Below are 18,608 nucleotides of genomic sequence, written 5' to 3' on the forward strand. Positions count from 1 at the left end.
TATAGTTTAGGCACTAGAAAATTTCAGGGCATGTTCTCCTTTATTACTATAATACTTATTGGTTCTATTATTTTTTCCAGGTAAGATATATACATGTTAATAGGAGTATAAGTGGTATTTGTTACAATAATAATAGTGTCAGCAATAGTTTTCACTTTTAATTTCTGTGACAGTGTTGGGCTTGAACTGAGGACTTCATTCTCACTTGGGTTTTCTGCTCAAGGTTATCACGCTACCTTGAACTGTATCTCCACTTCTGGCTTTTGGCTAGTTGATTAGAGAAAAGAAACAAGTCTCATATTTTTCTTCCCAGGCTGTGTTTAAACCAGTGAATGCAGGGATCCTCAGATCTCAGCTCACTGAGTGGCTAGGATTATCGGCATGAGCCACTAGCACCCAGAAATTTCCACTTACTAAATGCCTACACTATGTGCTGTTTGATAGCTTCACAAAATCACTACATGGTACGCTTTTTACTATTTCCATTTTACAGCTGAGAAAACTGGTCCACAGAGAGGAAGAGAAACTTGCTTAGGAGCACACAGCTTGCATGAGGTAGTATCAAGCAGTTAAACAGAGTTTGTTTGCAAAGTCAGTGATTTGCCTTGGTGCCTCACTGTCTCATTCAAATAGCCAACACCAATTTCTGATCTTTCGTAGTCAATGGGCCTGGCCCACCATGACATGCTTTAGTATACCACAGGCCTGTTAGAAACTCCCATGTGTATTTGGTGGTTCCCATGCTTCTCAGAGGATATAACAGCCCACCTGTCTGTATAGATGAGCCTGAGAGATGAATGATTATCCAGCCAGAGCACAGGGCAGAGAAACTAGCTTTGCCTGGCCTCTCAAAACAAGCATTTTCATTTCAAATTCTTTTCAGAAGGAATTTGTAGGTATGGTACAGTAGGACCAAGACAGAAAAAAAGAGTGAATGCAGGGTATGCTAGCAAGTTACATGGGGATGCTGATTGGATGCTATGATAGTGATCTCACCATAGGTCACATTGGTGACTCTGGTGAGACCACAGAAACCTTGTCCTATACATAATTTTTTCCAGATTCCAGTCTTGGCTCCAGCTGCCTCTCAATGGATAGATAGGGAATCAAGTCCACATTCTAAGCCTGGCTACATTCTGGCAACATCTCCATTTTGCCCCCCACCCCCAATGCTATTCTGTCCTTCAGAGAAGGCTCCAGAGGGCCACAGACAAAACTTATGGCCTTCTTAGCAGTGATGAGTGTTTTTATGGAACAAAACAGAGATATCAATGAACAAAAAATAGAGATATCTTTATATAATCTTAGTCCAATGTCACTGAAGTCAGATAGGTGAAGATAACATGTTAAACCTAAAACTTGCTCTCTTTGCTTCCTCTATTACATTCCAGTACAGTGAATTGAATCTACCAACACAACTTTGTTTCATATTTTCTGACTTACTTGGGTATGACTCAATTATTCTAAGTAGAAGAACTACTGCTCCCCACAGATGATGAGGAAACTAGTGGGGCATGTTTTGGTTATTATAGTAAGTGCAGATGGTGGGTACTAGTGGTATATGAGGTCCCTTAGCATTGACAGCATGCTTCCTATAATGTGTGAGATCAGTGTATAAGCTAATTAATTTTCCCATGTCCTTTTGGTGATTATTTGAGCTAAATTTATGAGGACATTTAGTTTCTTTGCATAGTTTTAATGCATATATTTTTCTAGGAATTTAATAAGTATGTATGTTGAGGGAAGATTGTCTTTTGTTTGATTTGGAACACTCAACAGCGACTTACCATTTTGGAAAATGGTGGTTTCCTAGAAAAGATACTTCTGATGGAGGCTGAGCCCATTCACAGGCTATGTATCAGCCTGTGTTTGTAGCTGTGGCTTTCAGTGAGGACTCTAGGGGCTGGGAATATGGCCTAGTGGCTAGAGTGCTTGCCTTGTATACATGAAGCCCTGGGTTCGATTCCTCAGCACTACATATATGGAAAACAGCCAGAAGTGGCACTGTGGCTCAAGTGGCAGAGTGCTAGCCTTGAGCAAAAAAGCCAGGAACAGTGCTCAGGCCCTGAGTTCAAGCCCCAGGACTGGCAAAAAATATAAACCAATGAGGACTCTACTTACAGACATAAGCATCTTATTTTTTTTACTATGCCCTAGAGTATGCTCATTTTTGGTATTTCCTTACTGAAATATGTACTTTATTATAAAGGATCTTTCTTAGTTTTATTTTATGTTATCATGACAGCACTATGGTCAATTTAAAAAAGAACTGTGTGAATAGGTTACATTGTAATTTTTTTTCTTTTTAGAAAAAGGAGCAGTAGAGGTATCATATGGATTTTTGTGTATGTGTATGCTGGTACTAGAACTTGAAGTCAAGGCCTAGATGTTGTCCTTTGGCTTTTATACTCAAAGATGGTATTTTGTCACATGAGCCACAGATCTACTTCTGGCTTTTCTGTCGTTACAGGAGATGAGTCTCATGGACTCATCAGGTCTCAACCTCCCAAGTATCCAGGATTATAAACATGAGTCACTGGCACCCAGATCACATGGATTTTTTAATAGCCCTGTCTCACCCAAGTGCTCATTTTGGTGAATAAGTGGAAGACTTTGATTTTTACCCCAATTATCCCTTTTTTCCTTAATACCATGAGGACTCATATGGTGCTACTTTGCATGTTCCTCCTCAAATTACTCTGACAAATCCTTCTGAAGTTGGAAAATGTATAAAGTGAAGCTTACCTTTAACCTCTTGAGCATCTGAGCTTAGCAACACAGATGTGTGTTGCCTCTCATGATATCAGCCCATTGGGAGCTTGGCATCCCAACAACTGGGAAGAATATGTTTCCAAACACTGCTAGCTCAAGAAAGAACAAAACTCAAAATTCAAAGGGTGGTTTCTACTGAATGACTATTGCTATTATTTACCTACCATTGCAAAGAAACAAAAATCAAGCTGGGTGCTTGTGGCCCACACCAGTAATTCTAGCTACTCATTAGACTGAGAACTGAAGATTGTGATTTGACTTTCCCCAGATGGGGCAGGAAAGTCTGTGAGGCTCTTATGTCTAATTAACCACCAAAAAACCAGAGGTAGAGCCATGAATGAAGTGGTAGAGCACTAACCTTGAGCAGAAAAAAGTTAAAGGACAATGGCTAGGCCCTGAGTTCAAGCCCCCAGTACTAGCACATGCGCGCACACACACACACACACACACACACACACACACACACGTGGGTGTAAATGAATACATACATACATACATACATACATACGAGAGAAGTAAAAATATCTGAAGTAATATGTTGTAAGTCCTAAACCAGAGGCCATGCGTATCACACTGTATCATCTTGAACCCAAGTCTCAGATGCCTGGGGTGGCTTATGAGCACTTAGTGGTTAATAACTCAGAGAAGGATCAATGCTTTCACTGCATTTTTCTAAAAGTTCAATGGAACTGTAAGATGTATAAGCACTGTGATCTCTCATGATTTTACTGTTGGTGGCAAGTTATTTCCCTCTTCCTTTCCTTTCCTGTTTTATCATAAGATAGTAACACATGGGCTGTGCATGCTTTTCTGGAGAGAGCTATTAGCTGGCTTCTCTCTGGCTTCATGGCATTTGTTTCAGACCAAAGTACAATACCAGAAGAGAAAAAGGAGGTATGGTATAATTGGGGACCATGTTCGGGAGGTGGCAGGTCTTCCTTACTTTTCCTGTAACCTGCATTCTCTCTACATCTGGGAGCTATGGCTCTCTGGTCCCAGAATCTGATGCTTGCCTGAAAATCCTGCTGCAGCAGGCAGCGATAGCACTGGATCTTAGGAGTCACTTGGTGGCTGCCAGTGCAGCCATTTAACAACTTGCTAACCATTTAACTCACTAAAGTGCGTTGGTGGAGGGCGACAGCGCTAGGGAGCATATGCTCATGCCAATGAATTCAGCTCAATCCGGAACCTCCTTGCTGTGAATCGAAAGGAACACCTGCATTTCTGCCTGGCAGTGCTTTTTTTTTCTTCTTAAAGTGTTTCAAACTGCAATTTATAACCAGATGCTGGCACCTGGGGACACCCGCATTATTTGAAAAGGAAAAAAAAAATAGGAAGACTAAATACATAAGAAAAGCATAGAAAATGAAGAGACTGTGGCGTCTATACAGAACTTGTCTGGCACCTCTTATCTATGACACTAGCTTATTCGTTCATTCATTCATTTAAAAATACCCATCCAATGAAACCTTCATCTGTATAACTAATATAAGATAATTTTTAAAAATACCCATTCTGAATGCCTAGTTACGATTTAGTCTGCAGGGATGCAATGAGGAAACAAAACCATTAGAAATTAAACCCTGGAAGTGGCCCTGTGGCACAAGTGGTAGAGTGCTAGCCTTGAGCTAAAGAGCTCAGGGACACCACCCAGGCCCAGAGTTCAAGCCCCACAACCAACAACAACAACAACAACAACAACAACAAAAGAAATTAAACCTTGCCTTCAAGTGAAGCTTATTTGGGGGAAAGTTGACTCTTGCAATAAGCCTCTGGGATGGGATGTGATCACAGCTACATTATCATTGTCTCTTTAATCTGTGTGGGAGAAATTGCAGCGCTGGGTGGACAGGGCCTGGCATAGTGCAGGAGCAGCAGAGCCCGGGTGTTTGGTAGGTCGTGTGCAAACATCTGCTGAGTACCTCTTTCTGAAACACTGCTACAAAAGTCTCACTGCACAAGTTGCTCATGCAGTCCTCTAGGATGTTCAGAGTCTCGGCAGACATTTAGTTGATCATTCTGTAGCTGCTTTATGGCAGAGGCTGGACTCACACATGTTTGCTCTCCCAGCCACCCACATTACCTCTGCCACAAGCAGCTGAAAGACAAGACCTAAACTTCAGCCCATGCGTTAAAAAAGATGAAAAGGAGGTAAAGGAAAAAAATATAGTGAGAGTAGAATAAAATGTATATTCTGCTTTAGAAGTCAGAGTAATAATAATAATTAGAATAACAGGGTTTTTTGTACTTTAGGTATTGATGATGTGCCAGCATTTTTCAAGGAGCTTAATTTTATTTCTCATTTAATTCTCATGATACTGCTGCAAGGTAAGTTTTTTTTTTCCCAGACCAGTTATAAAGATGAAAAAAACTCTAGCTCTGGCAGGTTAAGTAATTTTCCAAGAAGCCTCAAGCGTATTAAAAACAAATGGCTGAGCTAGGTAGCCAGTCATCTTTTTATGACATCACCTAGCTCACTGTTCTTCTCTTTGTCACTGGCTGACCAATTAGTGAAAGCCACAGGGACTTTTCAGACCAGCTAAAGGAGGGAATGGGGAAGACAGTTTAACACCAACAGAAGCTTCTTTTTATATTACAAAGAGCAGAAAAGCAAAATATGTGATATTTGAAATCAATTTTAGACTCATATTCTAAAAATTGTAGTCTCAGGTAATTGATTTTTTTAACTAATGGGAAGAAATAGCATCTGCATAGTTTGCAACCTGGTTGGATAAGCAACAAGAGTAAACATAGTCTTCAAAGCATCTAGTCATGTACAGACTTGGGAGAAGACATGGGAAGGTCCTCAGAGAGTGTTCAAATGTGAGTGCTGGCAGATACAAAATTTTGTCTAGTGTCATCTCAGAGAAAGAATGGAGGGTAAGATGGGCCACCTTGTTCTTCTGAACTCTAAAGTCAACTTGATGCCTCCCTTCAAATGGCCAGTCTACTCCCATCTTCCTCTGTGAGCCTCTCCTGATCACCACCTCCTGGGCTGGGGTTGGAGAAGCCCACATCCTCCTATGCTTCCTTTTGTCCATATCACCATTGCTTTTTAATGTAGTTATTTATTTTTATGTTACTATTGTCTCCTCAGCAGCAGGTGAGAACTGTATCTGCTGTGTGTGCCTAGAACACAATCTGACACATAGGGGCAGAGCATCCAGAGACTATTTGTGGAGTAAACATGCTTGAGGGAGTCATACATTTGGGCTCTGTGTGTGTGTGTGTGTGTGTGTGTGTGTGTGTGTGTGAGTGTGTGTGTGTGTGTGTGCGTGCGTGTGCATGCACGCTGTGTGCTAGTCCTGGTGCTTGTCATCAAGGCTGGGGTACTATCTCTACGATTTTGTTCTCAAGGTCAGTGCTCTACCATTGGAGCCATAGCTGCACTTTTGGCTTCTTGGTGGTTAGTTGGAGATAAAAGTCTCATGAATTTCATGCTTTGAACTGTGGTCCTCAGATTTCTGCATCTGGAGTAGCTAGGATTACAGGCATGAGGCATCAGTACAATTTAAGTATTGGTATTCTGCCCATAAGTCTTGGGCATAACATGGTAGTACATTTCTAGTGGGAAATATTATTCATATTTCATACAGTCCTTTCTATCCAACCCTTCTTAAGGAGATTTAATGTCCATTTTAGAATAAGAAAATGAGTCATTACCACCATCGCATTTCAGAGATGAGTGGAAGAGATTCCAGTGTTCAATTTAGCAATAGATAATTTTCCAGGCTACTTGCAGAATCTAAACTGTACATCAGATCCAATCATCACTAATTCCTGTGGCTTCTAAAAGTTCACAATGATCCATCAACCCATAATGAATAACCATCTTAAAACAAGATATGAATTTACTTACAATAAAAGAACTGTTTATATTTGATGACAAGAATTCACTTGTATTACTATTAAAAGCAATTATTTATTTTTAAAACACAAGAAGATTATTATTCTGTCTAAACTATTCTAACTCATTTGCTGTTTGTGAGAATAGAAGTCAAGAAAGAAAGATTAAGTCTCAGATTTCAAGCATATAAAGGAAAACACCATACTCTTTGAGGTTCCCCCCATATATGTAAAGACCTGAACTCATCCACCTTTGATAGTTTCCAAGTGGACTAACTGGGCCACCTGAAGTGTCTGTTGCCATGGAAACACAGAGCATCCCAGGGAACTCACATATTCAGAACTCACCTGCAGTAATGTTACTATAGATATTTTCACTATGATGTGACATCGGGATACATGATTTAAAGAATATTTGGAAGACAGGAGCAACATTTTCTAAATCACTTAGCACCCCATGGTCCTCTCAATGAACTGGTAGCAGTTTGCTTTTGTCCCATAGGGTCAGCCATATGTATAAGGAACCTCTTTTTCTCTGAGTCAATACCAAATAAGGCAGACTACTTCCACCATCAGGTCTCAAGGGGGTATATGGCCAGCTGACTCCATTTTCTCTTCTGCTCACCAACTACTCTCCTCATTGAGGTGGATGGGAAGAAATAGATCTTCACTGTTTGGCATTGCTGTGTGTGAGCCATGTCCCCCAATGCTATATAGCTGAACCAACTGGAGTCTGTTAGACAGGAGACATTACTGAATTCTAGCCAGCAGTTTAGCTAAGTTTGAGAGCCCGGCCACTAACTCCCTATCCACATAATAGCCTCATCATGTACCCGGAAGCATCACAGGAGAGAACAGAGGTCCCATGGTATGACGTGATGACTAGCACAGCCAACCTTTTCCCTTTCTGGGTCAGTGAGGTTGAAACAATGGGGAAGGGCAGACAGGAAAAACTTACCTGAGGGTACAGCAGCAGTGCCAAAGGATACAGAGCCAAACACATCTGCGCCCGCCGGAAGTGTCTGGGATGAAGACGGGAGAAAGGCATCACCTGGAGTTGCAGGAGTCTGTCAGAGAGAAGTGGGGCACACATGAGACCAGCTCAGCAGCCAGCACGAACACAAGAAGTTGGGATGGGAATGGATCCTGAAGAAATGAGTCAGAGTCCAGGCCACTTACAGGTTGCCCTGATCATGGTGGTAACAGAGACGTTATCTATAGAACAGGTAAATTGAGACCTCTAGCAATGCTGAGGATTAAAGAATACCATGCATTTAAATGATTATCATTTTATGTCATTTAGCATCATGTAGAGAGTATGCTCAGCAAACAGTGGCCAATATGATAATCACTTCACCTGAGCCCTGACCTCTGGAGACTTTTCAAGCTGTCAAGTTATTCCCTTTAGTCCCTTATAAGTAGTAAATTCAAATAGAAATATACACACTGGCAATCTATTATATGTCCAGTTCAAGGCTTGCCACTTAATATGTGGCTAATAAACAGTTGAAAAATTAAAAATACAGTTCAGTTGTCATGTATAGTATGACCACAACCCTTGCTTCCTGGTGCCACTCAGATTCTTTCCTGAATCCTTATTTGCAAAAAGAAGTTTCAAGAAGATAACAAAACAATGTTTGCATAGTTAGGAATGCTATAGGGTCTGTCCAGTTCAAGACAGAATTCCAGAAAGCTCTACCACAGAAGATTGTGGTTGCTAAAGTTAAAAAAAAAACAACAAGCTGAGCACACTAGTGGCTCACACTTTTAATCCTAGCTATTCAGGAAGTGGAGATTTAAGGATTGAAAAATGAAAGCCAGCTCAGGCAGTAAAGTCTGTGAGACTCTTATCTTCAATAAACCTCAAAAAAAAAAAAACCCAGAAGCTAATCTGTGGCTCAAGTGGTAGAGCTCCAGCTTTGAGCAAAATAAGCTAAGGGAGAGTGACTGGACCCTAAATTCAAGCCAAACACAAGTTCAAGCCCCAGTACAAGCACAAGCAAACAAAAATTCAGTAGTCTTTCTTCTTTTTCTTTTTTTAAAGTATCCACATTTTTAAACAGGCTTTTTCCTACAGCATACAAGTCTGATTGATGCCATAATATCCTTGTTGTCTTCCCCCCTTAGAAAAGACTGGGGCAAGCAATTAATCCTGAAACCATGGCAATTAGACAAGGCCATTTTTAGACTAGCAGCTTGCTGGACGAGTAGCATTGTTCTGAGGATTATTAAATACCCATTTGAACCGAGCTTGGTTTCTGGGCCAGAAACAGCCATGAGCTGCTGTGTTAAGCACTTTCACATATAGTCAGCCGTGTTCTTGTCCCCTCATCCCCCCCATGTGACCTTGGATGAGCCCTACAACTCCCCCCAAGACTCAGTTTGCTCATCCTTATAATGCAGTGGAGTGAGAACTCATCAGTCCTTCCTAGCTCTATAGCTCCACCCACAGATCTGTGATGTTGTTAGCTTATGGGTATAGGAAGGACACACCAAGAGCTGACCATCTAGCTTCCCTGGGGAATGAGCTGTGGCGTCCTCTACCATGGCTGCCCTAAATATCAGGTGTTAGCAGCTGTGCCTGGATTCCCCAGCGGCAGCTGTGGGCAATAGGGTTGCTGGCCATCTGTCCTCAGTGGTGAGGTTATGGCCCTTTTTTTCTATGAGGCACATTTCGCCAATGAACCATAGCACCATCCCTCTGTTTGCACAACTGCTCAGGGCCCAGAGCAGCAGCCGCCTCCCAGCAGCTTCAGCTGGCACAGCTGTGGCTGACTGCTCTCCGCCCACCTCTGGGGAGTGGGCAGGGGAGGGGTTGGAGGGACCCCCTCATCTCCTCTCTGTATTTTGCAGTAGCCACAGGGTTGTGTTTGAATATACCTGACATTGGCAGTCTATTTTGCTTTCGTTTGAAGTCTATTTTTACTTTTACTTTATTTGTATTCTCAAATGAGAGCTCCCTGCAATCTCCATCTTCTCACAATGCTGGCTGAGATGCTCTGGCTAAGAATGCTTCTTGAGCAGCTTAGGGAAGCACAGACATGCTCTGCAAGGCTGTGAGCTTTCTGGCTAGAGTGGCAGGACACATAGCAAAGGAGAGGGAGAGTGAGACAAAGCCAGAGACATAGACAGAGAGAGAGGCAGAGAAAAAGAGAGAGAGAGAGAGAGAGAGAGAGAGGCAGAGAGTGATGAGAGAGATGGAGGAGAGAGGGAGACACACACACAAACACACACACACACACACACACACACACCCTGTGGGGAAATGAAATGGAGGCCTTCCTTCGTGAAATGACCACTATTGGGTGCAGGAACCAGGTGTGCTATGTGAAGATATGGCATGCCACAGTGGGAGATTCTTGCTTGTATTCCCAACTAGACCATGTATGTGCTTTTTGTCAGTAAGACTCATAATCTCATTCCCTGAAAAGCAAGCCAGACAATATCCTATCACTCCTAAATGCATAGTATTATTTACCTTTCAAAACAGAAGCATTTATCATAATTCCCTTCTTTTTTTAAACAGGTAAAATATTTTATTTGCGGTACTTTTAAGGGTTTTTATTAAAAGCACATTTAAACTACTACAGAAAAAATAGGAATGAACTTATGGAATGTACACCTTGATATTTTTAGAAATAAAAAGTAGTCTTCATTCACTTCCTGTAAAATATTTACCTTTTTTTTGGCCAGTTCTGGGCACTATCTCTAAGCTTCTTTTGCTCAAGGCTAGCAGTCTACCACTTGAGCCACAGCACCACTTCGGGCTTTTTCTGTTTATGTGGTACTGAGGAATTGAACCCAGGGCTTCCTGCATGGTAGGCAAGCACTCCACCACTAAACCACATTCCCAGGCCTAAATATTTGCATTTTACCAGTAGCAAAACTAAAATGTTGTTTCTCTTATTTATTTTTCTCAGATAAAAAACTTTCATGCTGTTATAAAACTGAATTTACTCATATGAATTCCTTCTATAAAAAATAGAATAGAAGATGAAATTAGGTCTCAGGATTGCTAGGAAGTTACTCAAGTTACAGAGCCTGCAGGAGGTGGATTTGAGGTTCATTATAGGACTGTTTCCCCTACAGTCCAGATCTTCACCTTTGTAGGCAAGGAAAGCTTGGGCAGCGGGGCATACTTACGGGGGGAGAGGTTATATCAGGAGGGGTGGACATGTCCCCAAAAAGTTCTAATTGGGTCACAGCCTGAAAAGACAAACAGAAAACCATGTAACAAGGAAAGCAGATGGTATCAGACCTGCTATAAAATAGTATGCTAGGAGGGTAGACTTTCTTTCTTTAGGGCTATATAAACAGCAAATCTGGTGAGCTCTAAGCATCCTTCATGATCCCAACATCTTGGGTGCACAGAGAATCAATTTTTGTGTCTGTGTGTCTAGCTGTTTACCCAGGGTCAGCCAATGTTTTCCATCAGCCGTGTGGTAATACCCCTTCCCCCGATTTACCACCAAATTCCAGCACTGTGCCTTTCCTTCAGGAGGAAAAGCAATAATTCAACCCCATGGCATTAGTTAGCTTTTCTCTCATAAGTGTCTCCACATATATAAGACACTTTCCACATGTCTAAGGATGCAAGGGATCATTTCACAGTCACTTCCCAGTGTGGTTTCCCAATAACGCAACCCCTCAGGCATAGAAATCATCACCCCCATTTTTGGCAGATAATAAATTGCTTCCAAGATTTGAAATTTCTGTGTATAGAGTATTACTGTACAATCAAATGTACAGTTTACAAAAGTGTCTACCTTTGGGATAAAAAATGTCATTGAAGGAAAAGAAAAGCGAGCATTTCATTTAATCTGAAGAAAGGCATCAAAACCAGCCTAGTGTATACATTATCAATCATCCTTGAACTCCACCCTGCAGACAGACTCATCTATCTTCCCATCCACCCTGCAAAAATGCATGAGCAAGGTGAGCCACAACAGCCAAAGAACCTACTTAAGATGTACTTAGAAATTAATCTGCATATACTTCCAGCGACACAGACAATAGAGAATCTCTGGCCAGGAACCAAATGGCCTGACTTAATCATAAAAGGTTCATAATCATATGCTTCGGGGAAACCTGTCCACTCTTGACTCATCTTCAGATCTTAAGTGGTAGATTTTAATTGAGGAAACATAAACATATCATATAATAGAAGACACTGGGAAAGTGCATAGGTATTCTGTTCTATCCAGGCCATGGCTAGATAACTTAGACTCCTACAAAGAAAATCATTTCCTTCTTAATGAGCAAGAGCTTAGGGCTCAGGCAGAGGTCTCACATGTGAGGGTGTATTTGATAGTTACAACTCTCTTGCCTGGGTGATAGAGATGACAGTGTTTTTTTTAAATGTATTTACTGACAGCATTGCAGGTTTAGCATCTGCAATCTGAAAATTCAAAATCCAAAATGCTCCCAAATCCCAAACTTTCTGAGTGTTCTTGATACAATGTCACAAGCAGAAAACTCCGTAGCTGGTACCCCATGTGACAGGCCACATTCAAAATGCAAGCGTGCTGAAGGTACCATACAAAGTTACCGACCTTCAAGTTATGTACATATCAAAGTATGAAACAGAAATGAATTTTGTGTATGGGCACTGATACTATCCCCAAGGTGATCTCCTTTGCAGGCATGCAGCCTGAATTCCAAAATCTGAAATGTTTGATTCCAAGCATTTCCAAAAAGTGACATTCTACCCACAGTAGAACTTGCTTTGAAGTTTGGCTTAAAATTGTTTTTAAAAATGCCCCACAGAACTCTCTTTGCTGTGTGAAAAGCTCAGCCTTGTGAACTCACTATTACTTGATCTTCCTCTTGAGCTCTGAGATTGAATAACGGTCTCTGGGACACTGGAGGTACTATTCTTATTCATTTATAACCACACAATAGTCTTCCCACAATATTTGAGCAAGCACCAGGTATTGAGCTATGATCTGGGACTGCTGTAAGAAGAAACATCAAATCCCAGCCTTCAGGGAGCTCCTGTCCTAAGAGGCCAACCCATAGATGTAGATCATTTCAAGGCAATACGGCAACAGCAAGAGCGATCTCACTCAAATGGAGCCTTGGGATGTGAGGGCACCTAAAATGGGCAAGAAGAGTTGGGAACCCCTGGTGAATGCCTGTAACTGTAACTACTCATCAGACTGAGACTGGGAGGATCAAAGCTAGGCTGAGGAATCCATCTTTAATCAACAGCGGTATGCTGGACTGGTGGCAGGGTCCAAGTGGTACAGTGCTAGTTACAAGTGGAAAAAGCCAAGCAAGAACACAAGGCATATAGACATGGTAATCAAAAGGAGGGGCAGGAAGTTTAGTTTCCAAAGCAAACAGCATGGTCCTGAATCTTGAAGGAGAGGAACAAGGTGTCAGGTAATAAAGAAAAGGAAAACTTTCCAAGTAGAGGGAATTAAATGAGTGCTGGGAAAAGAAGCTGATGTCTTGGGAGGGGAGAGGACAGGACTTGTGTGCATTTCACAGTCCTCTCCCATAACTGGATTCCTTCTCACATGGTGACTCAGCCTGGAAGCTGCAGGAAAGAAAGTGGCTGACATGCAGGATGTTCTCTCAGATCCAGCCATATTCCTCACCGCCCCCGCCCTTCCTGAAAGGATTAGCTTAGTCTAATGAATTCAAGTGAAGCTTCAGCGCTTGCTTACAGTTGGAACGCAACACTTTAAAATACCCCATCATTATTTTCAGCGTTAGGAAAATATTAAAATGAAGTTAATAATTAAGTCACACGATTTACATTTCAGATGTGTTGGACTCCTAGCACACTTTTGCTCATGTCATAAATATAATTTATCAGCTAATTTTCTCCTTAAGCACAACTTTTAAAATAACCTTCGTTCTTGAGATATAGGCTTTCCTCTTGCCAGATGATTTTCACTCAAAGATTAAATGAGAAAAACACAGAGAAGCATAAAACCTAGATTGTTATTTCGTTCCATTGGATTTTCTGTTTAAATAGAATCTTGAGTTAATTAAATCTTATAGAAAAAATGGTGGGGGTGGGGGGGTTCTTGGGCCATAAAATTGAGAATAATCTGAATAACTGTGTATGATTGAGAATCTGGAATGGTATCTGTTTTCACAGCTCTCTTCCCCACGTGGACCTCAGTTCTTTTATTTGTAACCTAATAAACCATGTCCCATCTGAAAATATTGCTCTAATTAATCACTTTAAAGGCCTCAAGAGAATAAAAATGAGAGTGCACGTTTGTAAAACACTTTATAGCTTATAATACACTTTCTAATACATTATCATCATGTTTGACACACACTGAGCCCAATAAATTCAACCTCATTGCCACTATTGGTACTCTACCCTTGGGCCAACTGAGGCTGGGGATAAGTGGCAGGCTTGTGATCAACACAGCAAAAAAGGTGATAAAATGGACTCAACCTGAAGGCCATTCAGCATCTTGTTTACCTGTCACTTCCTCAAACCCTAGTTAGTCTTGCAAAATGGAGGAAGTCCAGCTCTACAGGGTTCCTAGGAGGTCTGCATATATTGCCACAAGAGAAGTGCTTTCCATCATTGGCATTTCATATGGGTTAGGCAGAGAGATGTATACCTATAGATGGTAGACCTGTCCCTTCTTTAGGGTGCTAGCTATTTTCCACAGGTAAGTAGAGTGACATCATAGGCTGCTCCAGCCAGTGAAAGAGATGAGCTCAGATGTTCACCTGGCAGTCCATCAATATCTCCATCAGGTTGACCCTTCCCTAGTCACTCATTTATTTGAGCAAGTGATGGCTCCCCAAAGATATATGGAACTCTCTTTGACTGCTGATTCAAGATTAGTCCCCCATGCAATAGCAATAGTCACAAGACAATATGCTGCAAATTAACTGTACCATTCTGGGAGTGGGGGATTAGGGAAGAGGGAAGGTGGGAGAAACATGAGGGAGGGGTAACAAGTATAACAAGAAATGTACTCACTAGCTTACATATGTACTGTAACCCCTCTGTACATCACCTTGACAATAAAATTAAATAAAAAAAAGATTAGTCCCCCAGAGCCTTCTGTCAACTAAAGTGCTGCCACAGGACCTAGACCCCTCTAAGAAGAAATTCTGGCAATGACACTGAAGAAGGCTGATAGGTTATGACACAGTCTCTCAGACTCATTCTCTAGGTATTGGCATTAGGATCCTTTAGGGCCCCTTTGGGCCCCTCAGGCAGAAAAGATGAGAATCCCTGTCATACATCAGCCACTGTGCCAATAAGCCATCCAGAGGAGAAGATGGTATGATTTGGTTCCCAGTGTCCTGAGCTATTTTATCAAGTGACAGACCTACCTAGTCAAAGTGTTCTGAGAATAGGACATGGGGCTCTCTGACAAGGAGAGGCTACCAGAGGGCTTACATGAGCTCCTGCTCCTACCTAGAATACTCACTTATTCCTTTCCCTATTTTTTTTCTCACCTTTCCTTCAAGACATAAATTCACTTTTCTTTTGACTTGCAAGTGTTTCCTACTTGGCTTATGCTCCATCCCACTGCCCAAACAACTGATTTGCTACTTCTAGATCAGTGTTCTTTATTGGGGTGCATTGATGCCTGGCTCCCACTCTACTGATTCTCAGAGAATTAGAGTGAAGTAGAGCCAAGTCACCAAGAAATGCTACATTGTGACCATGGCTCACAGTCCTTGCTCACACTCACTGGTTAATGAACCAGCCAATCTGAACAAACATTGGCTGACAAGCAGTATATCTCTGCTGAAATATAGAACACACTGATAGCAGCCTGGCCTAATTTTGGTTCACAATTGTGCATTTGGCACAATTTCTTTGTCCCCAATTTCTTACTATGTTATACTATACTACACTATGCTAAGCAAAGCTAAGCATGGTCATCCATCCTAGCCTGTCCCACCTTATCTTCCTTGCTCTGTCCTAGCATGTACAACATTTAGCTAGGTAACACCATGAAATTTTGGAAAACAGAGAGTATCTTCCTTTCTATTGCCATACTAGCATCTGTGAGAGTCCCTGTGATGACCTAGGGGCTTGAAAATACTTGTTGAGCTGGGCACTGATGGCTCACACCTATAATCTAGCTCCTCAGTAAGCTGAGATCTCAGGATTCTAGTTTTAAGCCAGCCCAGTTTGGTGAGCCTTGTGAGCCTCTTATCTCCAGTTAACCACCAAAAACCCAGAAGTAGAGCTGCGGCTCAAGTGGTAGAGTACTAACCTTGAGTGAAAAATCTAAGGGATAATGCCCAAGCCCTGAATTCAAGCCTGAGAACAAACACATGCACACACACACACACACACACACACACACACACACTTGTTAAATAAAAAGAAGGGGGTATTAACTCTTCTTTAACACATACTGCCTTGCACACACACATACACACATCTATATGCACATATACTCTCACTATCTGACTTCATGACAGTGTCAAAATCTTCCTGTGAGCATTGGAATGGATCCCACTAGAGCATCATGGAGCAGAACAACAGCCCCTCCTGTGGGGCAGATAAAGACAATATGGGATGCATGAGAATGAAGAGAACAACCCTCACTACACAGCAACCTTCATGCCTTACCTTTGTTGCCGCCAGGATTTCATCAAAGTCCATCGGCAGGTTTCTGTTCTGCAACCAAAGGGCATGAAGGATGAGCATGACATGAGTGATGGCACAATGACAGGGAACAGTTAACTAGACAGGACCCTCTCGTCCTTACCGGTGCGGCTGCAGCAAACCGCTTCTCAAAATCCTCCAAGGGCTGGCTCTTCTGGAAGTGGAAAGGATGATGAATGAGGATGGAGTGAATGACACACAAATGACATGGATTTATGACTTTAATGATGACAGTATCTGTGGTTTACACTGCTGTGGCCTCCGCAGGTGGGAGCTATAGCCAATGTATTAGAATAATCCTAGAATATATTTGTAGCATAAGCAGATGCTACAACATGGAAGTGAATTAGAATATGGCCCCAGCAAATGTATTCATTTCAAACCCATCTTTCCACAATTACGGACATTACTGTCTCAATAGTGGCTATTAATCAAAGTGAGATAGTACAATTGATGTTATTCATTTATATGTGACTGGGTCTTAGTATAGTTTACCTTTTCAAAGAGCAGTATGTTTTGTCTGTTTCTTTGTGCCTGCTGTACTTTCTGTTAAGAAGGCACTTCCCATGTTCCTAAGGTCAGTGCTCATTGCTTGCATTCAATGCTGCAAGTCACCTCTTCTATGACACTGTCCTCTCCCTCTGAGCCCAGCGTCCTCCTCTGAGAACCTTCAGAGCAGGGAGTTACTTCACCTATGGACCAGGCAGCATTTAGTCTTATATACCAGCAGCAACCTGACAGTCTGATGCATTGCACTGCTTAAATTACGCGAATGAATGTATGTCTTCAAAGTAACTGGCAGTTGGCCAAATCTAATTGTTCTCTTAACTTCTTTTATTGCATATATTACATCCTATAGATAATACATATAACATCTTTCCCACATGTATATATTTTAATGACCACTTTTTGGTCTACATGTATATGCTAATTATTTTTGGATAGTTTCCAAGTAGTGTAATGTTACGATAAATCTTTTAATACTGGCATTAAAATGGAGTTGTTATGCATGAACAGAAATTCCTAATTTTTGAGGAGACTTTCACATTGGCAGTGAAGGAGGAGAAAAACTGTCACCAATATCTCAAATGCCTTTCCTTTGCTACAAATCACTTTTGCTCTCTAAAAATGACTAGGGACCATGGATCCAGCCCCCTGTTATTCAAGGGGAGCCAGCTACCAGCTACCTGTTTCTACCAGGCACTAGCTCACCATGATCCAACTGTGGCTACAATGAGAGGAAGGTCCACCATAACAAAAAAAACCACAGTAATAATAATAACATTAACAATAATTAATAATTATTAACAATTACAATTATTATTTCTATTATTATTATTAATGCCAATACTGGGGCTTGAATTCAGGGCCAGAGTGATGCTCCTTAGCTTTTTTGCTTAAGGCTGGTACTTTACCACTTGTTACTCCTCCACTTCTAGCTTTTTGCTGGTTGATTGGAGATAAGAGTCTCAATGAATTTCTTGCCTGGGCTGGCTTCAAACTACAGTCCTCAGATCTCAGCTTCCTGAGTAGGTAGGATGACAGGTCTGAGCCACATGTACCCAGCTGACATAGTTATTATTATGACTTGGCCAGAGGTGTGGCATGCCAGTGAGACTGTATTAGTCTAAGTGATCTTGTAATCTATGGTGTGGCTTAACCTAAAAGGTTAAGGTTATGTTGCTACATCCTTTATAAATGCACACACTCCTAGGGATTTATGGCAGGGCCCTTACCAACTAGCTCTGGGTCATAACTTTTAATAAAAACATTTTTTAGTGTCCAAAATCTCATTACATCTGTCCAATATAAAAAAGCAAATGGCTTCAGAGCATGATGGATGAATTAAATAAATTTGAAAAACAGCCTGTGGTAGAGTCTCATAAAGGCCTCTCACCATGTCCTCACATAATGAAAATGTGGGAGGATCACTGGCGTTGGTGTGTGCTGTCTGTCACCTGCCTGGTGACAGAAGAGGTGGCCTTTGGTGATGGACAGAGTGGAGATGTGATGGGCAATTTTTGCAAATTCAAATGATGTTTGGCCTGGATGTCTGAATAAAACTGCATCTCTTTTGAATCACATAAATATGGCCAGAATCCTGGTCATGCCATCTCCTGGTTTATGTGACCCTGACAGCCAATTAGCCTCAGTTTCCTCATTTGTAAGTTGGGGTTGGCAACAGGGAAATCCAGAGAGAATTAACCTGCAATGCATATACAGTCTTATTTGGTCTCAGGTACATAGCAGTTGCTCAATAAATTATAGACATCATTTTGTATCCATTTCTTGGCTCAATTTATCAACGTACTCACATATCTTTTTAATGTTAGAAACGTGTTATTATATGGTCTTTGGAACTAGAAAGAGAAAATAT

General features: G+C 41.4%; 1 protein-coding gene across 2 annotated transcripts in view; it reads right to left on the reverse strand.

Annotated features, from left to right (window-relative positions):
• Dab1 (DAB adaptor protein 1) overlaps positions 1-18,608 on the reverse strand; it is a 392,203-nt gene that overhangs the window by 17,271 nt on the left and 356,324 nt on the right. For both annotated transcript variants that reach the window (XM_048351414.1, XM_048351413.1), the window contains 4 exons: positions 16,335-16,385; positions 16,196-16,243; positions 10,762-10,824; positions 7,577-7,685 (listed from right to left, as the gene is read on the reverse strand). In XM_048351414.1, the coding sequence (XP_048207371.1) occupies positions 7,577-7,685; positions 10,762-10,824; positions 16,196-16,243; positions 16,335-16,385 (271 nt within the window). The remainder of the gene's footprint in view (positions 1-7,576; positions 7,686-10,761; positions 10,825-16,195; positions 16,244-16,334; positions 16,386-18,608) is intronic.

This window comes from Perognathus longimembris, chromosome 7 (genome assembly GCF_023159225.1).
Source record: "Perognathus longimembris pacificus isolate PPM17 chromosome 7, ASM2315922v1, whole genome shotgun sequence".
NCBI lineage: Eukaryota > Metazoa > Chordata > Mammalia > Rodentia > Heteromyidae > Perognathus > Perognathus longimembris.